This window comes from Eucalyptus grandis, chromosome 6, assembly GCF_016545825.1.
Source record: "Eucalyptus grandis isolate ANBG69807.140 chromosome 6, ASM1654582v1, whole genome shotgun sequence".
NCBI classification, from domain to species: Eukaryota; Viridiplantae; Streptophyta; class Magnoliopsida; order Myrtales; family Myrtaceae; genus Eucalyptus; species Eucalyptus grandis.
This window is the reverse complement of record NC_052617.1, coordinates 33,607,947-33,622,271: the sequence shown is the minus strand read 5'-3', so window position 1 is coordinate 33,622,271 and position 14,325 is coordinate 33,607,947. Positions and strand designations below refer to the sequence as shown.

General features: G+C 36.1%; 1 protein-coding gene across 1 annotated transcript; it reads right to left on the bottom strand.

Moving 5' to 3' along the window:
- Positions 1-8,350: 8,350 nt before the first annotated feature.
- On the bottom strand, positions 8,351-10,922 carry LOC104449230 (1-aminocyclopropane-1-carboxylate synthase 3). Its single transcript, XM_039314512.1, has 3 exons — positions 10,755-10,922; positions 10,283-10,584; positions 8,351-9,455 (listed from the first exon to the last, which is right to left on the bottom strand). Exons 1-3 carry the CDS (start codon positions 10,920-10,922, stop codon positions 8,510-8,512), a joined length of 1,416 nt encoding a protein of 471 aa, XP_039170446.1. The 3' UTR covers positions 8,351-8,509.
- Positions 10,923-14,325: the final 3,403 nt, after the last annotated feature.

The window sequence follows — 14,325 nt, the reverse complement described above, 5'->3', positions numbered from 1 at the left end:
ATAATGCCTTCTGCTTTTAATAAGACTATCATTACTCTGATTCCGAAATTTGCACAACCAGAAAGTCTAGCCCAATATCAACCTATCAGCCTTTGCAATTATACCTATAAAATTATCTCCAAGGTGATAGTGAATTGCCTTAAACCCTTGTTACTTGATCTGATATCCAATGAGCAAAGTGTCTTTGTAAGTGGTTGTCAAATCTAAGACAACATTCTCATTGTACAAGAGGTGCTTCATCAACTAAGAATCAAGAAACGCAAAAGAAATTTTCAAGTGGTTTTGAAGATGGACATGTAAAAGGCATATGACAGAGTGGAATGGGATTTTCTTAAAGATTATCTACTCAAGTTAGGATTCTATATCACTTGGGTACAATGGGTAATGCAGTGTGTTACAACAGCCTCTCTAAGCGTAAATTTCAATGGCTAACAATTAGCTTATTTTCATCCGACTCAGAGACTTCAACAGGGAGATCCACTCTCGCATTACTTGTTCATTTTGCTAGTAAATGTTTTATCCAATCTTATCCATGAAGCTATCGACATGGGCAACATCAAGGGCCTCTAGTTAAACAGGTGGTGTCCAACTCTTTCCCATCTGTTTTTCACTGATGATGCCATTTTTTTCATAGTTGCAAGGATCCAGGAATGTCAAAACTTAGCTAATATTCTGAATCAATACTGTTTGGTTACAGGACAGGCGGTTAATAGAAACAAATCGAGCATTTTCTTCAGTCAAGCTTGCCCTAATAGCTTAAGGGATAACTTGGCAAATGAATTTAGAGTCCCAGTATTACACAAAACAAGTAAATATTTAGGGATCCCCTCTGATTGGGGTTGATCAAGACGAGATATGTTTGCCTGGATCATGGGGAGAGTGAATCCTAAATTAGACGGATGGAAAGCAAATTTTTTATCGAAGGCCGGTAAGGAAATTCTTATTAAAGTTGTTGTACGTGCAATACCACAATATGCCATATCCATCTTTGAAATTTCAGTATCAATTTGTAAATCCATTGAAAAGAAGATTGCTTGCTTCTGGTGGCAGAATGATAGTCGCAAATCAGGTATTCACTAGAAACATTGGGAAGTGCTAAAGAGTAGCAAGGATAAGGGCAGACTAGGATTTCAAGATCTCATAGATTTCAATAAGGCAATGTTGGGGAAATAGGCTTGGCATTTAATTCATAATCCATCATCACTTTGGAGCACACTCTTTAAGGTATTTATTTTCACTCACAAGATTTCAAATATGCGGAGAAAGGTGCGTGACCATCCTGGGACTGGCAAAGCTTATTATCAGGAAGAGATTCAATTTTACCAAGACTTTAATGGTCAGTTGGCGATGGGCAAAACATCAGAATACGTGAAGATATGTGGCTACCTAAAGGAATTCTAGGTGGTCTTGCTAATCTAACTGAACCTGTGATGGTTGCTGAACTTCTAGATCCGCGCCGGCATAACTGGAATGTTAGTCTACTAAACCGGCATTTTGATGCCCAGACTTTCCAAGAAAGAACTAACATTCCAATAAGACCCAATCATGCAGCAGACCAACTCATATGGCCAGACACCACACATGGTCAATACATAGTGAAGAGTGGCTACATAGCAATACAGACATCAGCATTCAGCAATATACAGATAAGCCATCATCCTCATATTAGCTACCAGTTATCTTGTGGAAAAGTATTTGGAAACTTCAGCTGGCACCAAAAATTTGGACCTTTGTTTGGTTCCTCTACCATAACGCGTTGCCTACCAAAGACAACCTTTTTCGACGACACATAAACATAGAACCGGTATGTAATCTTTGCAACAATCAAATTCCAAAAACTGTCGAACACCTTTTCCTCTTCTGTCCATGGACAACACCAATCCGGTCTCACTTTAAAATTTGCATTCATCTAACGCCATAAGCTATACATCGCATAGAACAATGGCTAGCAAACAGGGTTGTGTAGAAGTATATCTCACCTGATTTTGAAACCATAGCCTCAATCCTCTAGCAGATCTGAAAGGTAAGGAACAACTTCATTTTCCACTAACAACATCCTAATCCGGTGCATATTGTGGATGTAGTCCCGGCCCAGGTCCGAACAGCTCAAACTCCAATCGACAATCAGCGAAAATAGGACAACTCCCAACCCTATCTACATATGTATGACGACCTCTAGATCCAGGTGTCCTGAAGATCAATATTGATGGGGCTTTTCAGCTTTCAAGCAAGGAAGGAACAATGGCATGCTTATGCCGAGATTAGAATGGAAAGTTGATCGATGGTTTTACCCGAGGATTTGCCGCATCTTCAGCCCTGTAGACTGAAATACAGGCCTTCATGCTCACCTTGCAACATCTGCTCCAACAAGGTAAGGCACACGATCCATTGTTGATAGAATCCGACTACCTTGTGTTGGTTACCGCCGTGCTGGATCACCGATCGACACCATAGGAGGTTCGACCCCTATTTTCTGAAGCCATCGCCCTCCTCCCTTGCTTCTCTCACCTTCAAGTAAAGCATTGCAGGCATGAGGCTAATTTTGCAGCCGACTAGGCCACAAAAGGCTATAGGAATGGAACCCTACCTGTTAACTAGGCCGTTACGCCCCCCTCTTTCTTGCTTGATCTCCTCTGTTCGGACGCACTTGCTGCGGAATGTTATATTCCATGATCTTGAATGCAATTTCTTTTACGACCAAAAAAAAAAAAAGTGGAGGTTTATCACTTTAGGATAAATTGTTGGAAACAACTTGGGGATCATTTCCCTCTATTGCTTACCAAGCATTTGGAGACCAAGTTATGTCGGAGAACTTAATCTATCGGTGCCTTTGGTTCTACTTGAATTACCTAAACTATATATCAATGCTAATCGTATTTGATGTGGTTGATGAGGCTTTTAAGGTGATGGCCCTACCAGATTCAATGTCATCTCAAAAGAAATACATCACTTTGTTAGATGGATGCATATCTCTAATCGCATAAAACATACCATCCATGTGTTATGAAGTGTGGACTCAAAAAGAGTTTGGCATCATCGAATTGTGGATCAAGTTGTACACCATTGGAGTGAGAACAATAAGCATTTCTTAGTATCAGCCACTTGGATTAGCAAATTTGGATTAGCAAATTCAGGAGAAATTTTCTTCATCAAGACTTATTATGTGGATTCAAGTTGGAATTTCACGTTGTTATTTGCTTTTGTATAATGTAACTAGAGAGAAGTTCGAAGCATTAGGAGTTGAAGTTGACTATTATTAGGCTGTGTTTGACAGTTGGAATAAAATTCGGGATAATTTATCATATCCTACGTTTGGTACTTGCTTAGGACATGATAAAGTCGGATATAAGGGGATATAAGTCGGATAAAATTATCCCATGGGGGAGGTGGGATAAAGGTGGATAGGATTTCTAATGTCCATAATAGAAAAATTATTTTTCTCGAATAACAAACTTATTAAATTAACAAAATTGAAATTATATTTCAATATAAATAATATTTGAATTCTAATTTAAGAAATTTAAGAAATAATTTAATTAATCTTATTTTAATTTATATATTCAACTTGAATTCTACCTTATAATAAATGTTCAATCTATAAATTATATATTTATACTTATTATATATTTTAGGTATTTTTGTATTTTAGGTATGTTAGTACAGTTTACTATTTGATAAAATTTTATTAAATTTTATTATAGTTCACCATCTCTATTTATAATGATATGCCGTTATATGACATGATGTGAATATATCCAACTTTAATATTGCGATACACCAAACAATGAACATGATATAAAAAAAATCACAGTATTTCATATCCTATTCTATACAGTCCTATCCTAATTAGAAATATGGACAACCAAATGTAGCCTTATAGTAGTAGAATGATTACATGTGTGGAGAGTTTGGTTGTTCTCTAGGTTGGTGAACAGTGGATTTGGAAATTGCATGTAAAGAATTTTAGAAGTTGATTGTATTGACATCTGCTGCTGGAAGGAGCATATATGGAAATAACAAATCAAATTGCAAATTATCAGCATGATCACAATGCGGAAGCTTCTATAAATCAGCATGAAGAAAACACATTAAGCAAAGCATTCATGAGTTAATTATTTAAAGATGTTTTCCTAATTTGTTTTTTCTTCAATTTCCATGTGGATAAACTTGTCATCTTTTTTAACCCCACCATGATTACAGATGATAATATCTCTATAATATATACTGTACAAAGCATCAAGGAAATTAAGCGTGCTTCATTCATTCAATTCCTTTTAGTACATCCATCTTCTCTGTAGTTCATCTCCTCTTATTGTCTAAAAAGATATATTCTTTTTCAAAAAAGAAATTTAGCGCTCTCATTATTAGCCATAATTAATAGTATTACATCAAACTTAAATTTTGGTTTAGCATTTTCATGATTAACATTAGGATGACATGAAAATAGGGTTTTCTAGACCCTCCTTGGGACGATAGAGTGCAATCTCGATTCTCCACTCTAACCCACTCACACGCTTTAATTTTCTTCTTCTTTCTTTTTTTGTCTTTCCTTTTTATGAACACTCACTCACTTTTTTCATTCCCCACTCCATATTATCTTTCTCCTTTTTACTTTTTCTTTGTTTTCTCACAATTTTTACCAAATTCGTTGATTAATCCCCATGTAATTTTTTTTTGTCCACCATTAAAATGTATAAGATTAGAAGTCAAATCACCAAATTTGTTAAATTAAATTAATTGAAGGATAACATTGAACATTTTTACATAGTCCCGGAATTAGATTAAACATGTATAAAGGTTTGGGGTCACATTAAACAAAAGTCTAGGAATGACATTACATATTAAATAAAAGTTTAGACTTCATTCGCGTTATTTTTCCTCTAAAACTTTCTTTATTGCAAGTACTAATGCGACTAGAGATTTTTTATTCCCTTACAAAGATTTCACGGCGTATATGCCGGTAGTCTTAATTTCAACTTAATTGTTAATGTGAATTTCCCCTCATACCTAGGATTAGCCTTTCAATCGACTTAAGATAACAAATAATGATACTAAATATAGCTTGATCATTAAGAATTGATCATATTTATTTTTAACAAAAAAATTAAATAATGGTTTGACCTTAAAGCATTTAACTAGAAGTTCATCTTTATAAAGTATAATTTTATGGTAGAGCGAGTAGAGCCTGCAAGTTGCATCCCGGGCACACGGCGTGAATTTTTGGTACTTAAATTTAGAATTCATAAAGATGTGATAGTTTTGTCTACAGTTTAAATACCATTATGTCCATTATCCAATAAGATAGTGCTATTCGTCATTTACGGCAAGGATATTTTCTTTAATGGAATTTGTGTATACAAAGTTTGACGATCAAGATTACTTTTGGAGACATCGTTCCATAAAACTACTAAGCAAGAACCATACAATAATAATAATAATAATAATAATAATAATAATAATAATAATAATAATAATAATAATAATAAAGTCGACTCGTCGGTGGCGAAAAATCCAAAACCATGGTTAAATCCATAGCAACTCACCAATTGACCCTCTAGTTAAACTTTTCAAATTTTACCTTCGCTTTGGACATTATTGCAACAATAAGATTTTTAAGACAGTGATCAAACAAGCAAAAGCCCCAAATCAACTCCAGATAACCCGAAGCTAACTCTAGTACCAATTATTATGAATTAACATGACTTAAACAGATTTTGCATTCCCAATTTAGTGCGAAAAAAAAAAAAAAAAAAGAAATTACGAAACAAATCAAAACGAATGATAGAGAATATTATATATTATGTGATTTGATTCAAAGTGTTGGAACTATCTTATGGGGAGAGCCAGCTGAAAAGTTACAAAGTTATTAATTGCTTATGTGTTTCCCTAACCTCAAGACACAAATCCTCGCAAGCAATCATGCTCTTTTCTCCAAGGTTTGCCATAAAAACCTAGAGACACTATAAACAACTTGCGTTTGTGTGTTATGTGAAATAGGAAAAATTTAAAAATTCGAATCATGTCAAAATTATGGGTGGGCATAATTTCAAGGTCCAGGTTATAGGTTGTAGTGATACCGGATTCGATTTTCAGTTTCATATTTTTAGGAATCTATACTTTGCGGTTCAGTTCCCCATTCCTAGGGAATCAGGAACTTGAATGGTCAAAAACACATTCTTAAGTCAAGCTTTGTTAGCTATGTGGGTTCTGGAGTACGGGCGAGACGTGTCAAAATATTATCAAAGTACTTTGTTTCTATCGCAGATATTTTGCTAAAGATTTATATTCTGTTTTTCTAATATTTAGTGTATCTCGTATTATTAGTTAGGATTTACTTTTTGTTTTTTGTTAGCATAATATTTAGTAAATTTTTTAAGGTTAATATCACAAAAAATCTCAAACTAGTAAACCTATGGAAACTTACCACAAAAATTAATTTTTTAACTACAAAAACCCCCTCAAACTAGTACATTCATGAAAAATTTAGCATTTGTTAGTTTCTGTTAAATTTTACAATCAAATTACTAAATTAAATTACATGTAACAGTTAATAGATATACCAATTTGCGATTTCACTATTTTATCACATGTATACTAATTTATAATTTTGTAGTATTAATCTAATTTAACGAAAACTGATTGATGGTAAATTTATTATTAATGTACCAGTTTGGTTTTTTTGTACTCAAAATATCAGTTTTAAATAATTTTATCACGGATGTACTAGTTTTTTATTGTCAACTAATCAGTTTATAGTAAATTTTTTGCAAAAGTACAAGTTTAGGGTTTTTCTTGATGTTAACCCTATCTTTTATTATTAGTAAGACATGTTTGGTAGTTCTTCTCTTTCCCTTTTTCGTTAAGAAGTATGTTGTATAAATATTTGTATTATACATTGAGCAATATAAGAAAATTATGCATTTTCAAATGGTATTAGAGTTGGATGTCTTGAGTTCGAATCTTTTCGAACTCCATTTGCCTCCTTAATTAAATATTTACATGCTTAGTACTGAGCATAAATATTAGATTAAGCATGAGAAGGAGTGTTAACATATTTGAATAATATGTAACGTACTTATCTACCAAAGTTTTTAAAATAATTGATTGTGATAACACAAAATCTCACTTTTGTTAGAATATTTAAATAATAAATTACACATTCATCTAACAACTTAAGTTTTTGAAAAAGTTGACAATGATCTTACAAAATATCATTATTAGAATATTTAAATAATAAACCACATATTCATCTAACAAATTAATCTTTTTAGAACAATTGACATTGGTTTTATAAAATCTCACATATTATCAAAGCCATGAAGCTTAAACACACTAGACAATTTGACTTGCATTGTTTAGATATGGCTATGGAAGCATCTACAAAGAAGGTGATTGACCTTTCCTCACCATATTATCTCAACACCTTCAGCAATCTTGGAAATGTACTGATTTCATGTATGTTGACTCGGGATAACTCTGCAACATGGTCAAAGGCAATGAGACATGCATTGCAGGCAAAGCATAAGCTCAGGTTTGGATGGATCAGTGTAGAAGCCAACTCTAACAATACCTGAATGTAATGCCTAGGGCATTAGCAATTCAATGATAGTTTCGTTAATTTTCAACTCCCTCACAGGAGTCTACAAGGAAGCATGGCATACGCAAAAGAAGCAAAGGAATGTGGGACAAGTTGAAGGAGAGATTTGTTCAAAGCAATGGACCTCGCATCCATGAGATCAAAAAAGAGTTGGCGATGTGTGCTTAGATTCGACTGCATTTACACCATCGCCGTACAAAGAAAATTAAAATAGATTGAACAAACACGGATCTAACATATGAAAGGAGCAAATTTTCATGATTCAACGAGACGCCAAATTCATGCAATCGTAATTAAAGCTGTAGGTAGAGAACCCATAGACAAACATAGCAAAGGAGTATCGAATTCCCAAAAGCATATCAATTAAACTTCCAAGATCTAGATTGAAAGAAGATAGCACCTAGATTTGGAATAAGATCGAAAGAGTTCAAACTCTCAAATTGAGAACTAGATCGGGAGAAAAGAACTCTCAAACTTAAATCACGAGAGAAGAAAAGACAAGAAAAGAACAATAAAACACAAATGAAATCAACAAAAGAGTGAGGGAAGGGTGAGATTAGCTCAAATCTTCCCCAAGGTTGAAGAAGAAGATGGAGAGAAAAGAAAAAGGCAGAGAGAAGGATTTGGTGGGAAGCCTGTTGGTTCGAGGATTGGTTGCATTGTATGGTTAACAGAGTCCAATAAAGCACAATAATTGACTAGGATGTAGCAACTCAAACGTCGCACAGACCAGCAAAACAGAGGTGTTTGCTGTTACCTTAAAAATATAATTCCCAATTACCAAATACACAACATCCAATCTATGTCGACAATCTAGCGAAAGTCCAATTTAATTCAAACGATCCATCTAAATCATCTCTTCTCGACCACTCCATGTAGATCAAATCTCCTTCTGCTCGATCATTTCAAAACTCAGAGAACAGAGCAAGGGCAAGCCGATTTTTTCCTCCCTCTCAGGCCAAACTGAGGTTTCGTGCCCTTGATTCTCTCTGCACGCATGGCGTCAACGAAGACCCCGATACGTCGCATGGCTACGGCCAGTGTCCTCTCGTCCATGTTGGCGAAGCACATCCTGAACCAACCTGGTTCAACGCAGTGAAAGCTCGAACCGGGCGAGACGTTCCACCCCACCTCATAGATCAATCTCCTCCATAACTCCATCTCGGCCTCGAAAGTGTTTGACTTTAGAAACTTCCTCATGTTGACCCAACAAAATAAACCGGCATTACTATTCAGACACTCGATTCCTAAATCTTTCAAACCGGAAACGAGCATTTGCTTCCTGGTCTTGATCCTCGTCCTGTTCTCGCTTAAATATTTCTGCACGAACTTCTCGTCGGACAGCATGCTTGAGAGAAGGTGTTGAGTCTGCGATGAGACGAGGCCGAAGCTTGACATCTTGGTCGCCGCCGAGACGACCGCCTCGTTGTTCGAGTAGATCGCCCCAGCACGGAAGCCGGGCAGGCCGAGATCCTTGGAGAGGCTGTAGACCATGTGGATGCGGCTCGACAGGTCGTCCCCGTTGTGCGAGTTCTCATGCTGCAAGGCGAGATCGACGATGCTGACGAAGCTGGGTGAGTCGAAGACGGTTCCCGAGTAGATCTCGTCGCTGATGACGTGGACGTTTTTGGCGTTCGCGAAGTGTATGATTTGGCTGAGCTCGTGGCGGGTCATCGTGGTGCCGAGCGGGTTGGAAGGGTTGGTGATCAAGAGGCCTTTCACCGTTCGATTCAGCTGGTTTTGGGCATGGTCGAAAGCTTCTTCCATGGCGGACTCGGTGATCTTGAAGCCGTTCGAGCTCGAGCGGTGTATGGGGATGATTTCAACTCCGGTTCGCCATTTGAGGTCTCTGTCGAATCTGTCAACAACAAAAACGTCAAGGCAAGACATCAAGAAAAGGAGCAACTATCCATATTAAGAAAAAAATTGACGAACATGTTTCAAATGGGAAAACCTTGTTCAGACTCAGTCAATCATCGATGGAACTAGCTGAGATCACCCAATCCACCGTATAGATTGTGTGCAGACAAGATTGTCTTCCTCAAAAGTGTGCCAACATTTCAGCTTAAAAAAAATACATAATTTGCCAAAAAAATAAAGTTTGAATTTTGATCGTTTATGTCACCAAAAGAAATGAGTTAAAAGCAAATGTTTGTAATATCAACTTAAAGTTCTAGCTTAAATTTTTATTCATCACCAAGAACATTTTTCTAGTGATTCATTTATCGAAGAGATAGAAATGACTAAAATAAGGAAAATATTTTCTAAATTGTTGATTTTCCACGAAACAGATGGACTCACAATTAGTCGATATGATTCTTGCAATGTTGTTTGTCAAATAAAGTCGATCTATTAGAAGACCTTAGTGCATGACGCAATTACAAATATTTTGTAGAAAATTATGGGAGACTCTAATCTGAGTCAAACCCATCAGCAATGCACAAATCATAAGCTAGATTCAAGCCCAGTCTCTGCATAATTTCTTGAAGTGAGTTTATAACTTGGCCTATTAGAGTGAATATCTACACAAACAATATCTGCTTTATTTTTTAGACAATCGTTGACTAGCATTCTGTTATAGCTGTAAAATGAGAGTAAACGATTGTACTATATCTGAACAAAACTCTGAACATAATAACGTGCTTGAAATGGAACGATGAGAAAGCGAGGGATGCTTAAGATTACCCAGGATAATACGGGGTCGGAACAAGAAAAGCATCACCAGGTTCGGCAAGGCAAAACATGAGAATCTCATTCGCCGAAGTTGTGCCCGCAGTGAGAACCAGCTTGTCTGGATCGAATGAAACCTTGTTCTCTCTTATTCTCGACATGAAACCCGCCAGGGCCTGCACAGCCAAACACGAGCCTTTATAAGTCAGCCCGCTCCTGTGATTAGCTGTGATGAGATCAAAATACAGATCGAGAAAGAGAAGGAAAAGGCCAAGCTGATCGGTAAAGTTGCAATTTATATAATTGGTAGAAGCTGCCTAAATTCCGTCCAGAGAGGAGCCAAATATCATTCCTCAACATTACGATGTGTTCTCATTTTAACCAATTATTCTCGCGCTAGATGCACGACAATGTGCGCGCGCAGAAGTTTAAAAGACTGTTTTTTTATTCGACAACCTTTATCAACAGAGTCGAAAATGATCATTACATTCTTGAAAGCGGGAAGGCCGTGATAATCTTGGAAGAGTGCAATATCTCTAAAAGTAGTTCCTCCATTGGTGAATTCAGTTGCTTCTGGGTTGCGCTCAAGCCATGACTCCACAAGATCCAGAGAGAGCTGTGCAAAGATGAACCACTTCCCTGGATCAATACACATTTGGCAGATAATATTCAGGAAAAATAAGACTTTCTCTTTTTCTTTTTCTTTTGCCAGAATCTAGAGAGAATTATGGGTTTTTTCCTCCGTTCTTTTCTCTCTCTTTTTCTGTGGGAAAGTTCACAAATTATTGATCTGTGACATTCTCAATTCGACCCACCAAAAAACTTTGTTGGTGCTTGGTTTATTGTGGGAACAATCAATTGTTTGTAAAGTCCCACAGTGATCGATCACCTTTTCTTGTGAGCTCGGACATTCATCTTCTACAAGGGAATGATGACATCGAGACTGCCATAGTACCATGCATGCTTTTTATCCTTTGAAAGATAACAAAGACTAATGTGACAGACAGGTTGGACAAAATAAAATAAAAAAAACAGAATGTTTTACATAACGCCAGTCAATTGAAAAAATTCATACAATTGAAAGTGTACTAGAAGAATGGAAATGATGTTGCTCATAAATTGAAAGGGTTGTGCCATGACACTAGAGCGCTTATAAAAATCGAAATGGATAGACCAAAATGGAAAAGCATTTTGTATACATGGAAAAAATTCATACAATTGAAAGTGTACTAGAAGAATGGAAATGATGTTGCTCATAAATTGAAAGGGTCGTGCCATCACACTGGAGTGCTTATGAAAATTGAAATGGATAGACCAAAATGGAAAAGTAATTTCTAGTTCATTTTAGCTGGCTGAACTTAGGCCGATAGCACAGTCCGAAAACAGATCCTACTTATTATCGGCGAGTGTAGTTTGAATTTGTATCGACCATTGAAGAAAATCAGACCTTTTAGATTGTGGAAGCCGAAAAAACAAAAAAAAATCTCCGATAACATATAATTATTATGAGACGCTCGTCGTGATGATGTATAACCAAACATCATTTGTCCAGTATATCAGGAAAAAGATAGATTTTTTAAAGGTGACAATGAAAATCATACCTTATCTTACTAATGTTATCTGATTTTAAAATCCACAAGATGGATGAAAAAAGACGTTAACAACCACACCTGATTTTCTGCGAGTCCCATCTGGATGATTCCAGATGAGTTTTTAACTTCATCGTAGGGATTTTTCTTGTACTCCTCCCACCCAAGGAAATAATAGGAGTCCTGACCATGGGAATTGCAACTAGCTTTCCTAGACAACATTGGCTCCCAAGTAGTGTTCCAAAAGTGGTTTACTGATGTAGATTCACTAGGATAGATAGAGACAAGGCTGTGTAGTGGGGAGAGATTGAGAGAGGGAGGGAGCTTTTCACTTGTCCTTAGGGCTTGCTTGGCCACATATAAATATAAGCTGTGGAGAGTAAGGGCAACCACGAGACAAACTAGAGACATCATGAATCGTGGTTTGACTTTGTCACTTGACACTTCTGTGGATAGACAAGGATAATGGAAAATAGTATTGGAAAAATCCCCAACGTTGTTTTGACAGTGACAAAATAATCAATGATGACTAATGTGTGTATCGGTTGAGTATACTACATAATATATGCCCAAGCCAATATCTAGATAATGTCACAATCAGTATTGGGTGATTTTGATATGAGGAATGCTCTACCACTACCAAGAGTGCTCTGCCGATATCGAGAAACTACTGCTAATATCGAGGATGAACGAGATATTGGGTGTCGAGATATCTATAAACTGGAAGGATCTTTAGACAAAGTGAACATATGGAAGAACCTTGACGAGGGTGAATAAGCCAAGTAGAACAGGGATGGTTGTGATGGCTTGGAAAGACCAAGATAAGGTGAATAGTTAGATGGACCTTGGTGATGGTGAACAAGCCTAAAACAAGGATGTTCAGTAAAACTTGAAGAAACTATGAAGATGAACGACTTGTTAGAGCTATAATTGCTCATATGCTTGGAATGACTAGAAAATAGATCAGTGGGATCGTTATCAGGAGTAGCAAATTGTTGGCACGAGTAGCTGCTGACATCATAGAGGTTGAAGACATGTTATGTCCTCTTTTCAACCTCAATATGGTGTCTAAAGTTATCTTCAAGGTTTGAACCCAGAAAGGAGCACTAGAGTTGATCAAGAACAGTTCCAACAATAATGAGCGAGAGATAGACTCTAACAAAAGTATACTTATATTGTTCTGGGAAACTCCCATCATCGGAGAGATACTGCCGATGTCAAAGAGCCATTTTAACGATTTCAAGAGACTTTCTACTGCTGGCAATGGTAGGATAATGACTACTTGAGGAATTTAAAGGGGAACGGTCATCTAAGGATGGATGGCTATATGTTAAGTCCAAGAGAAATAGTTGTCTTGGGTGAAAATGAACAAAACTAGTCACATGCCTTAAGTATTCTTCTTTACTTGTTTTTGTTGTTAGGTGCTATGTATTCCTAAAGTCAACGTCTATGTGGTTCTAGTGTTTGTAATTAGTGATAAAAGGAAGTATACAAGAATGATGGTAGTACATGAGTCCTAATAGTATGATTTATTGGAAACACGGTACTTGCTAATTATAACTTCTCTAGGAGACCACTAATGAAATCCAGCCTTGTTGTGATTGTTAACTATAGAGAGCAGATTCCGACAAATAAAAAAATAAAAATAAAAATAGAGAGTAAATGAAGGTTTGATTATAAGCCAAACTACTATAAATCTCTTTGTGCTATCTTTTATCTCTTCACTATTAACATCATCTGTTCATTTTCATCACTATTTGTTCATTAGCAACAAGTGCACTTGATTTCTACAATCTATTTATGCCGTTATTTGAAGTTTAATTCGTTATCTTCCGTAAATATTTTTTAAAGTTCCCAAACAACCTATTCACCCCTATAAGTTGTATTGTTAGCCCCAACAAATAGAAATTAATTATAAGTACATCACAACATATTTATAAGTTTTATGAGATGACTATCTAAAGTTACATACATACATACATATATATATATATGGAAGGGAGATATATGCACAATATTAAGAGATATAGAAAATCAATAGAAATATTCTAATTATCTCTAATAAAAGAAAATATTCTCGATAGTCAACTTAATTATCTCCAACATGTACCATCATCTCCAATTAGTTTTGCATGTACATCATTCAACTTCCAATCTTAATCAGATTTCATTAAGAAGAATCTAAAATAAGAGTCGGAGAGCATTATTGCTCCTTCAGGAAAACAAGAAAGATAATCAAATGCAATTAAAAGCATGAGGGTCTCACATGGAGAAGACGTTGGTAACAAACGCGTTGTTAAACAGATCTGGCAAATCATCTTTTCGATCCCTCTCTACAACTTTCATGTGAGATCTGATAATAAAAAATAAAAATAAAAACACGCGACACCTGTAAGAAATTGAATTTAAGAAAGCAATTCGATTTGACAAATTGTACCTCTGTGGTCCACCGACCAAACTGATATAAAT